General features: G+C 31.3%; 2 protein-coding genes across 3 annotated transcripts in view; one reads left to right on the top strand and one right to left on the bottom strand.

The window, feature by feature from the left end:
• On the bottom strand, positions 1–4,590 carry LOC126739358 (60S ribosomal protein L29). The gene is made up of 4 exons (XM_050445007.1): positions 4,509–4,590; positions 4,246–4,319; positions 4,105–4,169; positions 1–171 (listed from the first exon to the last, which is right to left on the bottom strand). Exons 2-4 carry the CDS (start codon positions 4,280–4,282, stop codon positions 52–54), a joined length of 222 nt encoding a protein of 73 aa, XP_050300964.1. The 5' UTR covers positions 4,283–4,319; positions 4,509–4,590; the 3' UTR covers positions 1–51.
• Positions 4,591–5,133: 543 nt separating this feature from the next.
• The window catches only part of LOC126739200 (probable phospholipid-transporting ATPase IIB), a 48,361-nt gene continuing 32,788 nt past the window's right edge, over positions 5,134–20,706 (top strand). Inside the window, exon 1 of one of the 2 annotated variants that reach the window (XM_050444768.1) lies at positions 5,134–5,504. In XM_050444768.1, coding sequence (XP_050300725.1) covers positions 5,353–5,504 — 152 coding nt within the window. In that variant the 5' untranslated portion in view covers positions 5,134–5,352. Of the gene's footprint in view, positions 5,505–17,483; positions 17,715–20,706 lie in introns of those variants that run through there. The other variant, XM_050444769.1, reaches the window with a different exon arrangement.

Here is a 20,706-nt window from a genome sequence, read left to right as displayed (position 1 = left end):
TTGTAAGTTTTATAGATATTTATTAAAAACCTTAACCTAGCATAACACTGCCTATTTTTTAGCCTTGGCTTCCCTTTCAGCTTTCCTTTGGGCAGCAACGGCAAGCTGTTTTTTGGTGCTCAAGTTATGCCTCTTGGAGAATCTCTGGTTTTTTAAGAACTTAGCATCCATCTAAAATAATTATTGAATATTTAAAATATGCAGCCATTAATCCGGAAGTTAAAGTACCCTCCACAAATAACACTTTGACAAACAAACCGCAAAATAGATTATTGTTGACAGCAACTCTAATGTATTCCACTCAAAATATATAAAGTGGCTAGAATATGAAACAAATTCATATAAAAATCAAGTATTGATTTTTGAAATAAAAGTTTTAAAAGATATTTTTTCCAAATTTTTTGCAGTGAAAGAATTAAATACAAGATGTGCCCAAAAGTAATGTGAAGTGACCTGAATTTCTTCAAATATAATAGGTACCACACAATTCATGTAGCATAGCCTACACTAAAAACCTAAAGGAAATTTTTAAAGAAATAATGTAAAAGTAACAAAAAAAAAACTATTTATAAAAAGCACACACTGCAGGGGCCATAGTATTTAAACCAGATGGTGCATTCTATTACTTTGTGATATACTTTTTTTGTATTTATATAATATCTGCATTGTATTAAAATTGTTTCATACAATGCAAGATTTTTTCTAACAAGCAATAAACATATACCATAATAGTCACAATCATGCCTTACTACTGTCCCTAAGAAAACTGAAATGAGCATGCAGACAAAAAAAGGTGTCTAAAGTATTTCTCATTCTTTTTCAATATGTGGGTTTACAAAGGAGGAAAAATGCGCCAAGTAGGGAGAACATCTTAGTTCAAGAACTTCAAAATCTCCATATAGATTCCTTCCTTAAGAATAGTGACACCGAAATTGCTGCATTAGACTGAATTTCAAGAAAAAATTGAAAAAGAGCATTTGTTTTCCTTTGTGTCCTTGGATTTAAGAAAAGCCTTCAATATGGTAGATCATAAGATTCTATTATTAAAGTGGGAAGAGACTGGGGTATGAGGGACACCACTTGGTTGGTTTAGAAGCTACTTAACAGATAGACACTAAATTGTTGATGTCAATGACATGCTTAATGATACAAAAGCTATTGTATGTGGGGTTTCCCAGGGCTACATATTTGGACCAACACTCTTCTATATATATTTAAATTCCTTATGTCATGTTAGATTAAATGGTCAAATTAATATATATGCAAATTGTACCATTTTAGTATACCTATTTTTGTGGTAATATTATAGACATTAAATTAGCAATATCTAGTGATGTGATTCAAGTTATTAAATGGCTAAGATCACACAAATTGATGTTAGACACTGATAAATCATGCCATATGATGGTAGGGAACAATTTTATTCTAAAATAAGATTATTACATATATCTTATCCTAGGAATTAATAAAGCTATTTTGAAAGAAAAAAAACTAGTTTGGATTAACAAAATCAATTGTTTAGAACATGAAGAAGAATGGGTTTATACTAACCATAAAAGTCCATTGGATAATTATATATTTTTTTACAACATAAGCATCAAAAGTAGTGATCGACCGATATGACTTTTTTAGCCGATACCGATAAAGTCTCGGCCGAAAACGATATATATCGGCCTGTTTTTAATTGATAACATTATTAATGTCTAAAATCTGAATATTCTGTAATATAATTTATAGTTCTTTAACGTTCAATTTAAAATCATAAAAATAAAAACAAAAAATGCACTCGCCGTGCATTCAGTATTTACATTCTTAAAGCAGATCGTTTATTTCTTGGCGTAATTTAGTTATTCTTTTACAAAGACATATTATTAATTGGAGTTTGGTGAAGTGTAAAGTAGCGAAATGGATGGAAAAAGTATTTATTGGAAATATTTCATCAAGAATAAATTATCCCCAGCAGATAAGAAATCCACGGCAAAATGTAAATTGTGTGACAACCATTTCATTGGGGGGAGTGGGAAACTCGGTGAATACCTCAAACATGAAATACCATTTAGAGAAAAAACACCCTCAAGAATATTATAAATTGAAAGGGACTGATTCAAGCTCAGGTTAGTACTAAATTTTTATTTTCCAGTTCAAGTTATAAAAATATTTACAAACACCTGCTAAGTACAGCAGGTCATCTAGCTATAAGGTCTGACGATGCTTTATTAGCGAAACATGTTACCTGATTAATACATATAAAAAGATATTTTGAGACTGAGACTTAGAGTTTTAATTTTTTCTCTAAAAACCATTCCAACAACATCTTGTGACACAAAATCATCTTCTAGAGCATCCATTTGTGAAGAACTGAATGCTGAAATTGCAGAATATAAAAAACATCCTCCTCTTGAAAGAAAAGCGAATCCTATTTCATGGTGACAAGAAAAACGAGAAGTTCTACCATTATTATATAATCAAGCTCTTATATATTTATCTGCACCAGTTGGCAGTGTTGCAAGTGAGCAAATGTTTTCAGAAGCTGGAACCGTAAATTCGAAAGCGAAAAGGAATCGGCTGAATCCAGAAACAACCGAGACACTAATATTTTTACATGATAATTTGCCTAAACTCCCTAAAGTCTGAACTAAATTATTCATATTAAATGCCTCTATTTTATATTATATCTACCATAATTTCTTTAAATCATAAGATTAAGTTGTTTGAATTATACTTTAAATTTAAAAATAAAAAAATAAAATGTTTTAAACTGCTATGGTTGTTTTTTTACACATCGGCCTATATAGCCGATATGTTTATATCTATCGGCTGATACCGATAATCGGCTCTCGGCCGATATATTGGTATCGGTATTGGTCGATCACTAATCAAAAGTATGGTTATATTCATGATAATGCTTTTTAAAATCTTGTAATGTTATATAGAATATAAAATGACCTAATATATCTCATAGACTTTTTGCTCATGATAGTAAACTATAGGCATATCCTTCTATAACTCATGTAGAGCGGCTACAAATAGATCTTCAGACAATAATCATGGTTAGAGATATGGGGAAAGTAAATTAAATGAGTTTAAATGCACAGTACTTAGAATCACACCAAACAAGAAATACCAGATAAACAGTATGATTGTAGCAGCTATTTCTGAGCAGAACGACTAAGTAGTGTGATGGTCTCCACAGATTTGAAATGGCAAAATCATATTGTGCAAATTGCAAAAAAAGCCAATTCTTCTGTTTACTTTATAAAACAACCATTTAAAGACCATGCAAAGGAAATTATAATGCAGATCCATAAAAGTTATATAAGGCCAAAACTTCAGTATACAATTACAATGTGGAACCCATATATCAAAGTTATAAAAATATTAGAGAGAGTACAATAACTATTCTATTTCAGAATCCTGATTCTAAAACCAGGATTCGACAGCATTACCCGATATGACTGATTCTAAAAATAATATTTTCAGTCGTGAGTGTCTTGTGGATTGTCTAGTTTTTACGTCCATTAACAAATTATTGAAATTTAGAATCACCTTTCTCCTCACGCGATCGAATTCGAAGTTGTGATCATATCGAGTCGTGTTTTTAGAATCCCAGTGCTGAATTAAAATGATCTCCTTTATCTAGAGAGGCTGCATAAGTTGCAGCTATCAACTTTGAAGGAAAGAAGAATTAGGGAGGATCTTATAAAGATTTTCAAAATCTTGGATGAATTGTCAAATTAGAAATATCCTAAAGTAAAATCAAGGCCAGTATCTTTGTGGGCACTGAAAAAAAAAAAGAAAACTGCTAAATTTGAAAGGACAAATGGTTTATCTAAATAACTAACATTTATATCCATCAAACACCCTGCTTAACAAACTGTAACTGTCAATGCTTTCAAAAACTTGCCTTGACAAACATGGATCTTAAAAACAGCGTGGAAGTTATGATCCACTATAATAGAGCTTAGTATGCAACAATTTTTAAACTAGTAATAGGGTCATCAGTTTAACCACCCACAATTATTATTGGCTAGTACTGAAAAATTATGTGATTGTGCCTATGTATAAAACTGGAAATAGATAACACAAATTAAAACTGTTACTTACGCCTAAGGTAGATTCGTGCAAGAACCTCTTTGGTTTTTTGATGCCATTTCTGTGAGCTTTGCTGTCTGAAATAAAACAAAAGTTAAGAATATTGACAATTCAGTAGTCGAAAAAATTAATGGTCTTAACTATTTTACTTACTTTGGTTGTGATTTGTGTGATTCTTTGACTTGGCCATGGTTTTTTTCTCAGTTCTAAGTAAGATAGTAAGCTACCTGAAAAATGTAAACACAGACTGAGGTTAGGATTAAAAATTCCAGTTTTTTAATATAATGAGACAATAATTTTTGAAAATATATAATAAGTCGTATGAAGTGGCGATTACTTAACTGAATACCATTTATTTTTTGAACAAATTTTCAAGGATTCATACGCAAAATTAAGATTTTTGTCAAAATACGTACCCAATCAACTTAGTATCTTTTAGAAAAAGAATTGAAACTTTGTGGTAGAGCCTAGGGTTTTTTTTACTTTTTGATTAAAGGTTGGTACAGTTGGCCAGCGTTGCCATAAGCGTAAAATTTATATAATCTTAGGAATTTAGATCAGTGTTGCCAATAGAAGAAAAATATTTTATGTATTAATCTTTAATTACTTAAATTTTGGTGGATGCTACTTAGTTTTACTAAGAAAAGTTGCTGATAAACGAACTGAACTCTATAATTATAAACTGGCAAAGAAGCTTTGTTTTAGCTTCATTTTGTATGTTGGTGTTATTGTAGAAGCGGGGTTGCCGGAAGCGACAAATTTTCGGAAAAATGTACTGATTATGGCTGCTTAAATCGTACAATTTTTGTATAAACGTGTGAGAATATTACATTACCTTCTAAAATCTAAGTGGGATTTCCACGCAGTAAGTAGTACGCACGAATAATATCTTACGATTGGCAGTTGTCTGCAGTACCTTCATACCATAATGAAAAATGTAAAAATTCAACGTTGCCAATTCCTTGTTTTTCCTGCATTTCCATGAATCTTTCCTATAAAAATTCGAATGTCAAGGCCATTCCTTTTGACAGGACATTGATTGAACAATCAAAATAGTACGTAAAGTTCCGCTTCGTTGAGTTTTCTCGCGTTTCCTTTAATAAATACCAACCAGAAAACGAAGTGATCCAACCTTACATGCGTCTCACCTTCATATTTTTTAATTTTCGAGAACGGGTCACGTAAAAAAAAAAAGCAATCGTTCCTCTGTGAAGAAATAATGTGGTCAGGAATGACAAATCTGTGATATGGAAGAGTGTAATGGAATACCCTTTGCAAGATTTTGATGTAGAAGACGAAACCGATTTTCTTTTGGGGCACACAAATCATGGGAGCAACGACATGGACGTACATACAGCAAAAAAAAATAGAAACCCAGTGAGGAGGCGCAGTATTGGACAGATTTTATGCAGGTATTTTCTGATGACTAACATAGGTAGTGTTTATAATTAATTTATTGTTCCCACTATTTTTAGAATCTGAAATGGGTTTGACCCAATTTTTATCTATTTAATGACTTAAATTATAAACACAAGTCTAATATTACCAAATTATTTTATTAATATTATACCACAATACCATAATAACTAGCCCTTACTACTATAACCTGTCAGTCCCAGCTACAGGCTGCTCAGAATCTTAAGTGAAGGAGGAGAAGATTAAATTAGGACATTTAAGAATTTTGTCTGCACCATAAATGATGACATTTTATTTCCTCATGCCATTTCCAGGCTCTCATTTTTATATTGGAAATTTATTTTATTTATTTAGTTGTTAGGATGCAAACAGATAAAATCCAAAAATAGTAATAATAGGTAAAATAAAAAATAGTATCCTGATATTACAATAATAATTTAAAGTTACTATAAATTAACCAATAAGCAAAACAATCTTTGAGTAGTAGGATCTAACTAAATCCTACTTAATCAAATTTAATTTTACACAACATTGGGTTACTGTATCACAACACAGTTACCTATGACTGATCTAGTTCTAAGAAATTAAGTTTAAGTCTATTTTAAATTGTAACAGATTTGTGGCAAAAAAATCCTAGTTAAATTAATTACAATGCAAATTAACAGCTTTTACCATTCTTACATAAGGGGAGTTCTGGTAAATAATTATAAAATGTCAGACCTAGTATGTCTTTTTTTAAGTTCTGGAATATTAAACTGACATTGAGCTAATGTATATTATTTGTGGTCCACAATTCGGAAATGAGTTTTATAACATAAAAACCTTAAAAATGTTTTCTAGGTTTTCTCAGTTTTGTTAATCTTGTTTTTGCATTCAGGGTTCCACATTACTGATGCAAATTGTAGCTTACTAAATACTTAGAAATAATAAAGTGTAATCCTTGTTTTATAATTTTGAAAGTTTACAAATTGTCTTTTTATAAAACCTAAGATTCTATTACAATATTTACAATCATTAACTAGCTTGTCAATGTGTTGAGAAAAAGTCATTTTTGTGTCAAATAGGACACCTAGATCTTTAATATGAGAAACCCCTTTCTATGAATCATTTCCCAATTTGTAGTTATGAGTAATAATTGTACTACCCTGATAAAAATCACATTTCACCATCTGTTTTGCATTTTCTTTTTTCACTAAAGGTGCCACTGAATATTGGTGGAGGCAACTATACCAGATATTTGAATCCTTGATATTCCTTCTAGGATAAGGTCCATAAAGGCCTTGTAAAGATTTAAAGTTTTTTTTGCTTGAAGTAATAATACACTACAATGTGTAGATATGGCAAAGTTAGAATATTGACAATTGATGACAAAATCACAATAATCTTTAAACCACATATGAACAGTTTTTCCCTACTAAATATAATGCTCCTATAGCTCTTTAGCGATACACTGACAACATTTTAAAAATTTCACAAAGTTCTCGTCTGTACCAGTATTTATTTTAATATTCTCAATAAAGCATGTGTATTGAAACTAATTATTTGTCTCTAATGTTTTATCATTTGAAGTTTTGGAAAATCATGTGAATGGATAATAACCAGACACATGAGTACTTTAGCCAATGCAATTGTTTAGCAATATAGTAAAATCAGTAAAAAACCTCTTTGAACAGAACACATTCATAATTATATTTTTCGAACCATCCACTTAAAATTAAATCATTTAGTACAGCTTTATATTTAACATTAATGAGTATAAAAATCTATATTGTGTAATAATCTTCTCCTCTTTTTAAGGATACACTTCAATATGAAATCATAGATAGATAAATATTATGTTTTTAACATAAGGGTATACTTAAGAAGCTTGGTTTTTGTGTTGAATTGAATTTTAAGTGGAATTTAAATTAAATATTCAACCTTTAAATGGCTAAAAATTTTTTTTATCATTTTATTTTATTGCAATTTTGGCACAAAATTATTATTAATTTTTATAGTAAATGCTTCCTATCAAATCAAAATAGGAATAGTAGAAATGTTTTTCATATAAGAAATACCATATTTTAATAATTTTTATGTGAACTTTTTTTCTTATTTTTATTCAAGAATTACACTCCTTAAATCAAATTTGTAAAAAAATCCTAGTTAAATTAATTACAATGCAAATTAACAGCTTTTACCATTCTTACATAAGGGGAGTTCTGGTAAATAATGATAAAATGTCAAACCTAGTATGTCTTTTTTTAAGTTCTGGAATATTAAAGTGACATTGGGCTAATGTATATTTGTGGTCCACAATTCGGAAATGAGTTTTATAACATAAAAACCTTAAAAATGTTTTCTAGGTTTTCTCAGTTTTGTTAATGTTGTTTTTGTATTCAGGGTTCCACATTACTGATGCAAATTGTAGCTTACTATATACTTAGAAATAATAAGGTGTAATCCTTATTTTATAATTTTGAAAGTTTGCAAATTGCCTTTTTATAAAACTTAAGATTCTATTACAATATTTACAATCATTAACTAGCTTGTCAATGTATTGAGAAAAAGTAATTTTTGTGTCAAATAGGACACCTAGATCTTTAATATGAGAAACCCCTTTCTATGAATCATTTCCCAATTTGTAGTTATGAGTAATAATTGTACTACCCTGATAAAAATCACATTTCACCATCTGTTTTGCATTTTCTTTTTTCACTAAAGGTGCTACTGAATATTGGTGGAGGCGACTATACCAGATATTTGAATCCTTGATATTCCTTCTAGGATAAGGTCCATAAAGGCCTTGTAAAGATTGAAAGTATTTTTTCCATGAAGTACTGATACACTACAATGTGTAGATATGGCAAAGTTAGAATATTGACAATTGATGACAAAATCACAATAAGCTTTAAACCACATATGAACATTTTTTCCCTACTAAATATATTGCTCCTATAGCTCTTTAGCGATACACTGACAAGATTTTAAAAATTTCACAAAGTTCTCGTCTGTACCAGTATTTATTTTAATATTCTCAATAAAGCATGTGTATTGAAACTATACTCTGTTTCAGAAATGTATAGAGTAATAAACTGGGAATTTCCGTCCTGTTTGGCTAAATTTCGTGGTCGTTCATAGGCATAGGTACTTATAATATTTATTATAAGTATAATTAATTATTATAAGTATAATAAATATTTATTATAAGTATTATACCTGCTATTACTATAGGTACTTTTAATTTAATTTTCATGGATTAAATGCCTTTATTTCTAAAGAGATACCTTTTAACTCGTTGTAGCATGCAAAAAGAGGGACAGGTAAAAATCATAGGTAACATTATATAAGATATATTAAGTCTCATAAAAAAACAAATCCCAGTTGCACCCCTTTGGCGAATCGTTTTCAATGTTTATCAGTGGATAACAATGGGCAAAACTCATAAATTGACCCAAAACCGGGTGGCACTACCTGCACTCGACGAAAAGAAAGAATTTTACATTGAAACTAATACCTAACTAAGGTAGTGGCATAAAATATTGGTGGATCACCGGGTACCACTTTTGCATACCTAATGAGGTTTTATTGCTCTATACATTTCTGCAATAGAGTATAATTATTTGTCTCTAATGTTTTATCATTTGAAGTTTTGGAAAATCATGTGAATGGATAATAACCAAACACATGAGTACTTTAGCCAATGCAATTGTTTAGCATATTAACAGTAATAAATTTGCAATTGAAAGATAGTTATGCAAATGCTTTTCCTTCCTTATGTCACAGCATAAAAACTTATTAATTGAATCTCTTTCAACAAACACAAGTTTAAATAATTGTAGTTACAAGAGAAACAAAATGAACATAAACATAAATAAAAATTTCATAAAATAAAGATATATATTTCTAAATTGAAAGCAGTTAGTAAAATCAGTAAAAAGCCTCTTTGAACAGAACACATTCATAATTATATTTTTCGAACCATTCACTTAAAATTAAATCATTTAGTACAGCTTTGAATTTAACATTAATGAGTATAAAAATCTATATTGTGTAATAATCTTCTCCTCTTTTTAAGGATACACTTCAATATGAAATCATAGAGAGATAAATATTATGTTTTTAACATAAGGGTATACTTAAGAAGCTTGGTTTTTGTGTTGAATTGAATTCTAAGTGGAATTTAAATTAAATATTCAACCTTTAAATGGCTAAAAATTTTTTTTATCATTTTATTTTATTGCAATTTTGGCACAAAATTATTATTAATTTTTCTAGTAAATGCTTCCTATCAAATGTATCAAATAAGAATAATAGAAATGTTTTTCATGTAATTAATGCCACATTTGAATAATTTTTATGTGAACTTTTTTTCTTATTTTTATTCAAGAATTACACTTCTTAAATCAAATCAAATTTGTTAAATCATAGTTAAACAGTTATAAGTTATTATAAACGTAGAATCTGAATTATGTAGTTGTATTCTACTAGATGCAAGCATCTGTATGGGAAGAAATAAATAAAAGTAAGTACAATTTCCATTTTTATATTATTTAACTTACTTTAAAGAATTTAAAGGGAGTTTTGCCTAAATAATTTTAAAAATACTAAGAGTGATGAAAAAAAATATTTAATAAGATAAAGGCGACTACAATATTAGGTCACAACAAGTTAAACTTATTAAGATTGTTTACAATATAATGCTTCACCCTTTGAGACATTTTTTGACTTTTGATGTTTCTGATGTATCTATAAGTAATAATTTAGGTACAGTTTTGGCCCTAAAAATTTAATGCATGCCTGATTCTGATCTGGTGATTGAATTTATATTTCACTGAAAACCATATGAACTCGATGCTGAAATGTCATTTACCACATTTAAATCAGCATTATTTAAATGCTTTATATTAATGTCTTTAACTAAAATTTCAATATTATTTGAGTTGTTTTCTGTAAGGTATACATGATCCTGTATAAAACTTTTGATAGATGATTGAGGAGATTGGTAGACGCAAGAGTTTTCATAGTGCACATTTTTATGCTCCAAAGTTATGAAATGTTAATTTAGCATTTATTTTAGATTATCTCTTAATATAAGACGCGCATAATAAGAATACCATCATTTTGATTTTTGATGTCGTCTTATTAAATGTTAGATAATTAAAAATTATAAAATAAAATACACTAAAGACTCCCTTTTTTAGTAACATGAGTTATCACATAATTTCCTGGTGTATAGAACTAACTTATAATCCTAATCAGTATAACTAAGAATGTTTCTGGAGAAAATAATTAGTTAAAAAAAAATATTTGTTTTGCCAAGGTTTCAATCTACAGGGTGAGTTTTTTAAAGTGTTACAATGCGATATGTCAAAAACGGCTGCAAATTTTTTTTTGACATTTTGGTGACATTTCAAGTATACCGGGGGGCACTTTTTGTGATATTTTTGACATTTGTCCCTTCACCCCCCTAAGAGGGGGGGAGGGTCACTTCCTTATTTTAAATGGAATGACGTGTTTTTTATTCTTAAATACAAATCTACATAAAATATGAAGTCTGTTTACAAAAAATTTTTAAAATTGCTCTGCTGATTACGGAATTATGATCAAAAATGTTTTGATTAAATTTAAAAATAATTCGAATATTCTACTACAATAAAAACAAATTATTTCCTACTTTTTAACTATTTATCGTCTATGTATTATGCCTAAGGAGCTGTTCGAAGTGACCGCCTTCGACTTCCAAACACTTTCTTATCCTTTCTTGACATGAGTTTCGTACCCGCTGTAACATTGCTGGTGTCACTAATGAACAAGCAAAACGAATCCTGTTCTTCATGTCCTCTGGAGTTGTAGGTGCACTAGCCATTACTTTGTCTTTTATAAATCCCCATAAAAAAAAGTCAAGGGGGGTCAACTCTGGCGAACGAGCAGGCCAGTTGAGAGAACCACCTCGACCAATCCACCTGTTTTCAAAAATCTCATTTAAATAAGTACGGGCCTGTATGGCATAATGGGGTGGAGCTCCGTCCTGCTGAAACCATACGTTAGGATTTAAATTTTGGTTTAGTAGACGAGGTAACTGATTTCTTACAAAATCTGTGTAGACCTGTCCATTTAAATGACCTTGGAAAAAATGCGGACCAATAACTCTATCCTCGAAAATACCACACCATACGTTCACAGACCAGGGATGTTGATTTGGTACAGTTCTCATCCAGTGAGGATTATTTGCCGCCCAGTAATGCATGTTGTGCCTGTTTACCTTTTAGAAAAACAAACAATCAAAACTTGAATATTTTCTAATTTAAATAAGTTAAATCTTACCTGCTCGCAATTATTAAAAGAAGCCTCATCAGAAAAAATAACGTTTCTCAAAAAATGGTTATTTTCACGCATTTTTGTTGAAATCCAAGTGCAAAAATTAATGCGATTCTCAAAATCATGTCCGTAAAGCTCTTGATGAAGTGTAATGTGGTAAGGATGAAACTTGTACCGGTGCAGAATTGTTATAATTGATGATTGACTAATTCCAGCATCTAAAGCAAGCCACCTGGTGCTGATTTGAGGATCAATAGCTACTGCTCCTAATACAGCAACTGCCTTATTTTCATCTGTTTGCGTTTTAATCCTATTTCGTCGTTTACTTTTTAGACTACCAGTCATACGACTTCTGGTCTCCAGTCTCTTAAAGGCCATATGAGATTTTGGAATATCCGGAAACCTCTCGGCCCACACTACTGCAGCCTCCCTATAATTTTTTCTGCACTCCCCCAAAATTAACAACATATCTACTTCTACACTGAAATTCGCTTCCATTTTTTTCTTTTTAAACACAATTTACTTGTTAATAACACGTCAAAATTTTTATGTGACACTGCTTGTTATGTTGCCATGGAAATCCTACTATTACTAGGATTTTCATTTCCATCCATACTAGTAAAATAAACAGTAGGATTTCCATGGCAACCGGCTGTTATTATGGTAAAATATTCGAATTATTTTTAAATTTAATCAAAAAATTTTTGATCATAATTCCGTAACCAGCAGAGCAATTTTAATAATAATAATAATAAGCCTTTATTTCCAACAGGCAACTTGCCCAATAACAGGAAACAGTTGCAAAACAATGAAAAATATAGTTAAAAAAAAACACACACAAACAAACCTAAAAGAATGAAAAGAAAAGAAAAAGAGTAAAGTAAATTCACATTCTCAAAAGTTATCCAAAGAATTAGAACAAATAACTATTAATATGATATAAAAACCCAATTATAAAAGTTTAACAAGATAATCAGATATTCAACAAAATTAAATTAAATTAAATTAACTGCAATATACCTACTAACTATAACTTAAACACATGGGTCTTAATCCCAAGAGTAATGATCCACCAAGATATCGACAATCACATGAACCGGAGAGAAATGTATATCGCACATGTGACAGATCCGATTAAATATAGAGCATATTGTATATAGTGGCGATTTCAACAGGATGTTAGTATGAGGCCTTGGCAGAAAGAATGTTAGGGGATGTCTAGCATTAAGCCTAGGCACCATGAAACGTACACCGGAAAGAAGTACAGGACTATCAATGAATCCATTCAGTAACCCATGCAGGAATTTTACAGAGAAGATCATTCTTCTGAGTTGTAATGGATGTAGATTGAAGCGTTCCAATAGTTGCCGATGATCAAACCCTCTTACCGGATATATGCCATCCTGCCTGAAGGCCAAAAACTTAGCAAATCTACGCTGAACAGATTCAAGGAGACCAACATGATTCTGATAGAGCGGGTTCCATATAACGCAGCCAAACTCCAGTTTTGATCTCACAAAGCAACAGAAAAGCAGTTTTAATGTAGACTCCAAAGTAAAACTCTGAGAACTTCTAATTATGAACCCAAGCCTTCTCAGGGCTGACTTGACTATGTTATTGAAGTGTGGAACGAATGTAAATTCAGAGTCAAAGGTTATACCAAGATCAGTAATTTGCTCTAATCTACTCAAAATAGTATCATTAATAAAGTAATTAAAATTTAAGGGTGTTTTTGATCTAGAGTAACTGACCACACTACACTTAGCCGCATTCAAGCCTAACCTGTTAACAGCGCACCATACCTCCAATGTATTTAGACAGTTCTGAAGAAAAACACAATCCTCCAAGCCATATACATTTAAATATAGCTTCAAATCATCGGCAAAAGCCAGCCTATGACAAGTGAGTGACTCAATCAAGTCATTTATAAAAAAACTAAACAGGAGCGGACCCAGGTTCGAGCCCTGTGGCACACCCGACGTTACGTTAAAAAGTTTCGATTTAAAGCCCTCATATTCGACATATTGAGATCTACCAATCAAGTAGGAATGAAATAAATTAAATAATCTCCCTGAAAAACCATACTGAGTTAATTTATGCAGCAAAATATAGTGATCTATCCGATCAAAGGCTTTTTGGAAGTCGGTATAAATAACATCGACTTGAGTATTAACATCAAGTGATTCACAGATGTGACTAGACAGACAGGATAAGTTAGTAACACAAGATCGCCCGCTAAAAAATCCATGCTGGTCAACAGAGATGAGTTCTTTTGCGTGACTAAATAGCGACCGATTCAGGATAATTTCGAAAAGTTTTGAAAAGTTACAGAGTAATGAGATTGGCCTGTAGTTCACGATTAAATCAGAGTCCCCAGCTTTTAAAATAGGTATTATTTTGGCAGTCTTCCAAATTTCAGGGATTTGTTCTGTTGACAGTATTAAGTTGAAAATGTAGGTCAGCGGATCTGCCAGGACACCAATGCAATCTTTAACCAAGAAGCTAGGCACACCGTCTACACCAGATGTTAACTTATTTTTGAGTTTTTTACTGGCCAAAATAATCTGGGAAGCATCAACGTTGGCAATGTCAAAGTGGGGCACATTATCAGACGTCGACGAATGGTTAATGAAATTTGATTGTATAAATGCCTCACCAAAGAACAGTGCAAAAGCATCAACTATGTCTTGTGGGTCTTTAATTACCACGTCATCGGGTAGCCTGATCATACCAGGAATCCTGGTGCCAGCCTTCTTAGAACCAATAAAATTCCAAAAGCTAGATGGGTCCAAAGAAATATTCCTTTCGGTGTTTGATATATACAACTTATATTCATTGCGTATTTGTAGTTTGATAAGGCGTCTAAGAGAATGGAATTTATTTTGTTTTGTTTTGAAAGAATGGAGAATTGTACATTTTAAAGTCCTTGAAAGCCTTTTCTTTCCTATAAATGTTCCTAATCAATTCTCGAGAATAATAATTTGGAAATCTTCTTTTACGTTGCTGCTTAAGAGGAATGTGTGCGGCAAATATGCCATTCAATATATCATATAAGGCTCCGCATGCATCATTAACGTTAGAGGATAAATACACAGTAGACCAGTCAGCTTCAAGGATCGAGTCATAAAGGAGATGGAAGTTGGCCTTTCTAAAATTAAAAGAATGAGATAAGTTTTTATTAAGCTGAAAATTATGAACACGTTGACCTGAGACGGTAAAATCAATTTCCAGTGCAGGGTGATGCAAATCCTCCGAGACAAAAGGCACGTCACTACGCGAAACAGTACAGGTGAAGTTAGATAAAACAAGATCCAATAGTCTGTTATTATAGTTTAGGATGTGATTACATTGAACAAGATTAAAAGTGTTAGCAAAATTATTCACAGCAATAGACTTCTGACTAACATGATTACCTGTAGGTGAGTTAATAGAGAAATCAGACACGTTAAAATCGCCCACTATTATTACATTATGGTTTAGCTTTGATATTAAAAGTGTAAACTGATCCAGAAATTGCTCGAAAATTACAGATGTGATAGATGGTGGGATGTACAAAACAATCATGTAAAATATCTGTAACCTAATAGTAAATTTACAGCCAACAACATCGATAGAGGGCGCAATACTGTTGCAAAAATCAGACAAACTAATTTTTTCAGACACAATGTTTTTAGAAACTCCACAGAGAACTCCGCCACCTCGTGTGGCAATTACGGATTCAAATTTTCGGTCCGACCGGTAAACATCATAAGTCTTTGGAAATATTTCACCACTAGATATCTCTGGCCTCAACCATGTCTCGGTGATGCATATGGTGTGAAAATCCTGAGCAATGGCGGCAAGAAAAAAAGTCTCAGTTTTAGTGTTAAGACCACGAACATTTTGATAAAAACAGGTTAAGTGGGCATCACTAGCATGTGAAAATAAAGGCGAATCTAGTTTTTTGCTACAATTCTGGGGGAACCATTGATGTATCTTATATAAAGATTATTTTCTCCTTCCTCTTTGCGCCGCTTTAACTCCGATCTGGCTGCCATAAGCTCATTGCGCTGCCGAGGCGTCATGTCTGTCTCGATGAAGAATTTACCGACAGTCTTCAATTTGTTCTTCAAAACAAGCCTAACATCGTCTGTACCACCAAGGGTCACCCTAACAGCCTGCCGCCCATTACGATTCGGCTTCCCAAATTTACTAACAGCCAGTACATTGACGGTAGTTTCGCACAAGTCAGTCAGCAGCTTCTTAGTCTGGACAACATCTTTCAAATCAAAGTTAAAAAGTATAATGTTGTTGGCCCTTTTCTGGCGCTCATGCAGCTCACTTAGGATGGCTTCGTCGATTGGCGCGGGCGTGACACTCGTGCTAGGAGCGGAAATAGGCGCAGTAGATGCCCGACAGCTGTAATCTGCTGAGAGAGCAGGCAAGTTATGCAGGGTTTCTTCAAGTACAACAATACGTTGCTCCAATGTGACAGTTCTCTCGATGGATTCTGAGTTGTAGTTGTGCATAGTGGTTTCCAAATCATTTATTCTTTTTATTAACTTCGGAATATTAAATAAACCTTCCCTGCAGAGGGGACAAGCAAATGGCATCATTCTCGAAACCATGACAATAACTCTAATTTCACTGGAGGATATGCTACCACATTCTCTGCAAATAACTTTCTTGCAGAAATCGCACGGATATCCAAAAAGTTCATTTTTGATTTCCCTGAATGAGCAATTCTTACTGCACATATAACAAACTCCACTACCAGACATTTTTAATAAACTTGAATTATCGATATTACCAGCCCAGCTCCACTTGAAGATTGACAGATGATGTGGATAAGAGCACACATGTAATATGGCAGCCAACAGCTGATATGGATAAGTGCGCCCGGTAAAAACAGAACACCTTAATACTTCAGCCCTAATTCAAGCGCATACAACTGAAATAACAGCTGGTGACCCAAAACTAGACACGAGAGACCCGAATTGAACGGAAAAAGGCGAATGAATCACTTCCCGATGAATAAAATCGAAAAGAAAAAAAGAAAAACTTGTTAACGCTGTCAACTTTGACATATATAGGATTAGAATTTTAAACATTTTTTGTAAACAGACTTCATATTTTATGTAGATTCGTATTTAAGAATAAAAAACACGTCATTCCATTTAAAATAAGGAAGTGACCCTCCCCCCCTCTTAGGGGGGTGAAGGGACAAATGTCAAAAATATCACAAAAAGTGCCCCCCGGTATACTTGAAATGTCACCAAAATATCAAAAAAAAATTTGCAGCCGTTTTTGACATATCGCATTGTAACACTTTAAAAAACTCACCCTGTATATTTGAACATCAGAGGGTAATTAGAGATTTTGGTCCTCAAACAAAAATATCAATAAAATACAGATATCCTGGATATTCAGGCGAAAAGTTAGCAGAAGAGACATAGTGTCTTCAAAAATAACTTATGTCAGCCTTTTTCCATTGTCAGTAAAAAGAAGCACCACTAATCTCTTTTAAAAACTAAACATTAACCTTATTAGACGTCTGACATGGGTTTTGCTAATGACTTGATGGTTGATTGTAATCTTGGCAACGTTGGCTATTAATTCGTGACATTTGAAATCGATAGTCCAAGTGCAGTGGTGTAAACAGAACAAACCAAAAATACCCGATGTTGACAGGTGTGTCGTCCATTTGCAGAGTGTGGGTGACGTTTTATGGTAAACATTGTAGTTTATGGATTATTTCCTAAGGAAAAATTTTAAAAATAATGTAAGAATTTCGACAATTTGTCAGTGTCGCATGGTGTCTTTAAAATTTTTGTGAAAATGGATGTAGAATCTCAAAGTACGATGACGAAAACGTCTAAGGAGGACATTCCGTTGATTACAAAGGCGCAGAAAGAATCCCCCTTTAGGTAGTGTATACTCTTTTCTCTGTAGTAATAATAATAAATGTTTATGGAGCCATTTGGCTAATCCAATCAATGTCTAGCACGATAAATAGTACAAATTACAAATCAACAAAATAACCATAACAAAAAAGGGGTCTATTTTTTGCCAATTACCTTTAGAGTTTATACATAAAGAGTTCTCTTTATGAGCAAGCTGATGGTTAGACCTATGCTTAACCCAGTAAAATTGTCAAATTTAGGAAATATGTGGTGTAAATAGATAATAGTAATAATAATAATAATAGCTTTTATTATGCAATATTCAACAAAATTTGTACATAACAGATATAGTATACCCAGAGCATTCTTCCATACTACCTAAAACATCAGAATTTCAAAAAGTCTCTTCTATAAAAAAATACATTTATACCTAAATTTAGTACAAAATTACTGGTCACTAGTAAGTGGTTAAGATATATATTTAGTTCTAAAGGTTTGAACCGAATTTACTGTACATTTTCTGTGGAAAAAATCAGTATTTAATAATTGTACAGCTGAAAAAAGAGAAAGAACTACTAAGTCCAGTAGTTCAATATAGAAGAATTTCAAATCTTATAGTATTACTGAGGTTTAGATTATGTAGGTCTTGTTTAGCTGAAAAGAGTTCAAACAGATAGAGAGGGTATTAGTGCTTGTATATCCTACTCTCAAATACTGCAAAATGGAGATTAAAGTGCTAATCATATTTCAAAATATTATTAGCTACATATGTAAATAGGTGTTACATGGTCAAATTTAAGTACATTATACAAAAAGCAAATTCCTGCATTTTAGGCCAACTGTACCTTATGTTGTAAGTTGCAGATTAAGTATTTTTTTTAATAACATCATAATAATCCAGCTGTGGTGAAATGAGAAGTTCAATTAACATAAGTTTAGTACTTGCAATATAAGCTTGAAGGAATTTAGACTTTTTAGTTTAAAGTATACTGTTGACAGTTTTACTCTTCTTGGTATTAGGAATAAGACCATTGTTATTAGACCAATGCAAATATAATAATATAACAGTTAAAATAGAAAAGTTGAGCATACATTGAGAAAGTCATCTGCAAATAATAAAAATTTGGACTGACAAATAACACAAAAAGGTCATTTAACAAAACTGACATAACAAAATTAATTTATTTATTCATTTATACATGTCAATATCACAGATGCAATTACACATATCATAAAAAGGATACATAGTAAAATAGAATATCAAAAACATAAATGATTCAGTACAATTTAAATATTCCCACTAACATTTAAATCACTAACAACTGTAATCATAAAACTAACAAAAATTAAAATAAGTACAGAAGACTAGAGATAAAAGTTTACATTTACTAAATAAAATTGTAAGCCTTTGTTTCATATTTAAGGAAGTCTTCAATATTATAAAAAGCATTTTTGATTAGAAAATGAAACTTACATGGGACATTCATTTGGAGGGAGTATTGGAAAGGTTAAGGCGCAGTGTGTTTTTGCTGAGAAACCTCTATGACTGTGTATCACACACAGTCCCTTTCACTCAGTCCTGACATATGGTATTGACTGCAGGCCAGCCTTCGAAATATTGAACATAACTACTCTCCCATAATATTATGGAGTGTGTACTCTATTTAAAAAAGTTTGAACAAAAATTTTTGTCACATAGTAATATCCATGATTATGAAACCTAACCAGACACTCCCAAATTATTGTACCTGCCTAGTGTCACCTGTCTAAGTGCCAGAATTGCCCAGAGTTTATGGCTGTTAAACTATAGTAATCTTTGCTGGCAAGACATTCTCTTTGTTATACATAGGCTTTTTCAGTCTTTCTTATTCCTAGTGGAAGATTATTAAATAAACTTTTTACCTACATATACAATAGATAAGTTAAGAGTGAGGAATCATTAGCCTCAGCAGTTAATTTTGTCAAGTGATGTATTGCTTGCAGTAGTAATCCAGTTTTTAAAATCTAAATAATAAATTGGATGCAATTGAGACTTCTACACTTTCAATTTTTAGAAAAATAAGATCTATAAAGTTGCTCTATGAGTAAGGCATATTATTTATTTGTGATTTATTAGCTTTTACAAAGTATTTTAGTATTATAATAAAAAAAGTAACTAAATATTTCCAAACTATTTAAAATATTTTAAAAAGTATCTACAATGCATGTAATATGCTCTAAATTCATAGTTGTATGGTAAATTAATGATGTGTTGGTTACTAATAATTCTCAGTTTTTAGCTTATCTCTTATCATTTAGGAGTATACTTCCTGAAATGTGATAATATGATTTCATGATTATATATAATTGATATTAATAGACAATCGTCTGTAATGATGGATAATGTTTTTATATTTTAGATAAAAATGTTCAGTTGTCAGTTGTTAAAGAATAAAAGTTTCTATTTATAACAAATTCTATAAAATATAACAATAAACTAGTTCTCTTTATTTTTTCTAATCATTAAAAAAATCTTTAAAAAATTAAGATTTTCTTCTTAAAGAACCTTAACTGTGAAAAAATGTGAATTAAAGTTTGTTACATCTCTTGAAAATTGTTTGCAGACCTAAAAAAAAAACATATAAGTATGACCCTCTGGGAAAAGGAAATAAAATTGAAAAATTAAAATAATTTTAAAACAAAACAAAAATAACTTTATTAAAAAAAACTGAATTGTTTACAAACCCCATTTAAATAGTAAACAAATAATAACTCAATAAACAAAGTTTGTGTGTGTACTTATTCAAAACCTTAATCTAAAAATGATTCATTCTTACAGTAACTGAAGAGTACTGACAACCCAATATGAAATCAAAATAAAACTTATATCTTTACATTTCTTTTCTTTTTCTTTCCCTTCCTTCTTTATATGGTTTCCCCCCTCATGGTTTATAAGATTAAAATATGTTGTTTTTATATTAATAATCCAGTTCATAAGTGGTTTCTTTATTTTAAAAAACTGCTTTTTTTTTTAACT

Source organism: Anthonomus grandis, chromosome 8 (genome assembly GCF_022605725.1).
Source record: "Anthonomus grandis grandis chromosome 8, icAntGran1.3, whole genome shotgun sequence".
Taxonomy (NCBI): Eukaryota; Metazoa; Arthropoda; class Insecta; order Coleoptera; family Curculionidae; genus Anthonomus; species Anthonomus grandis.
Note: the sequence above shows the minus strand (reverse complement) of the source record. Positions and strands in the feature narration are given on the sequence as shown.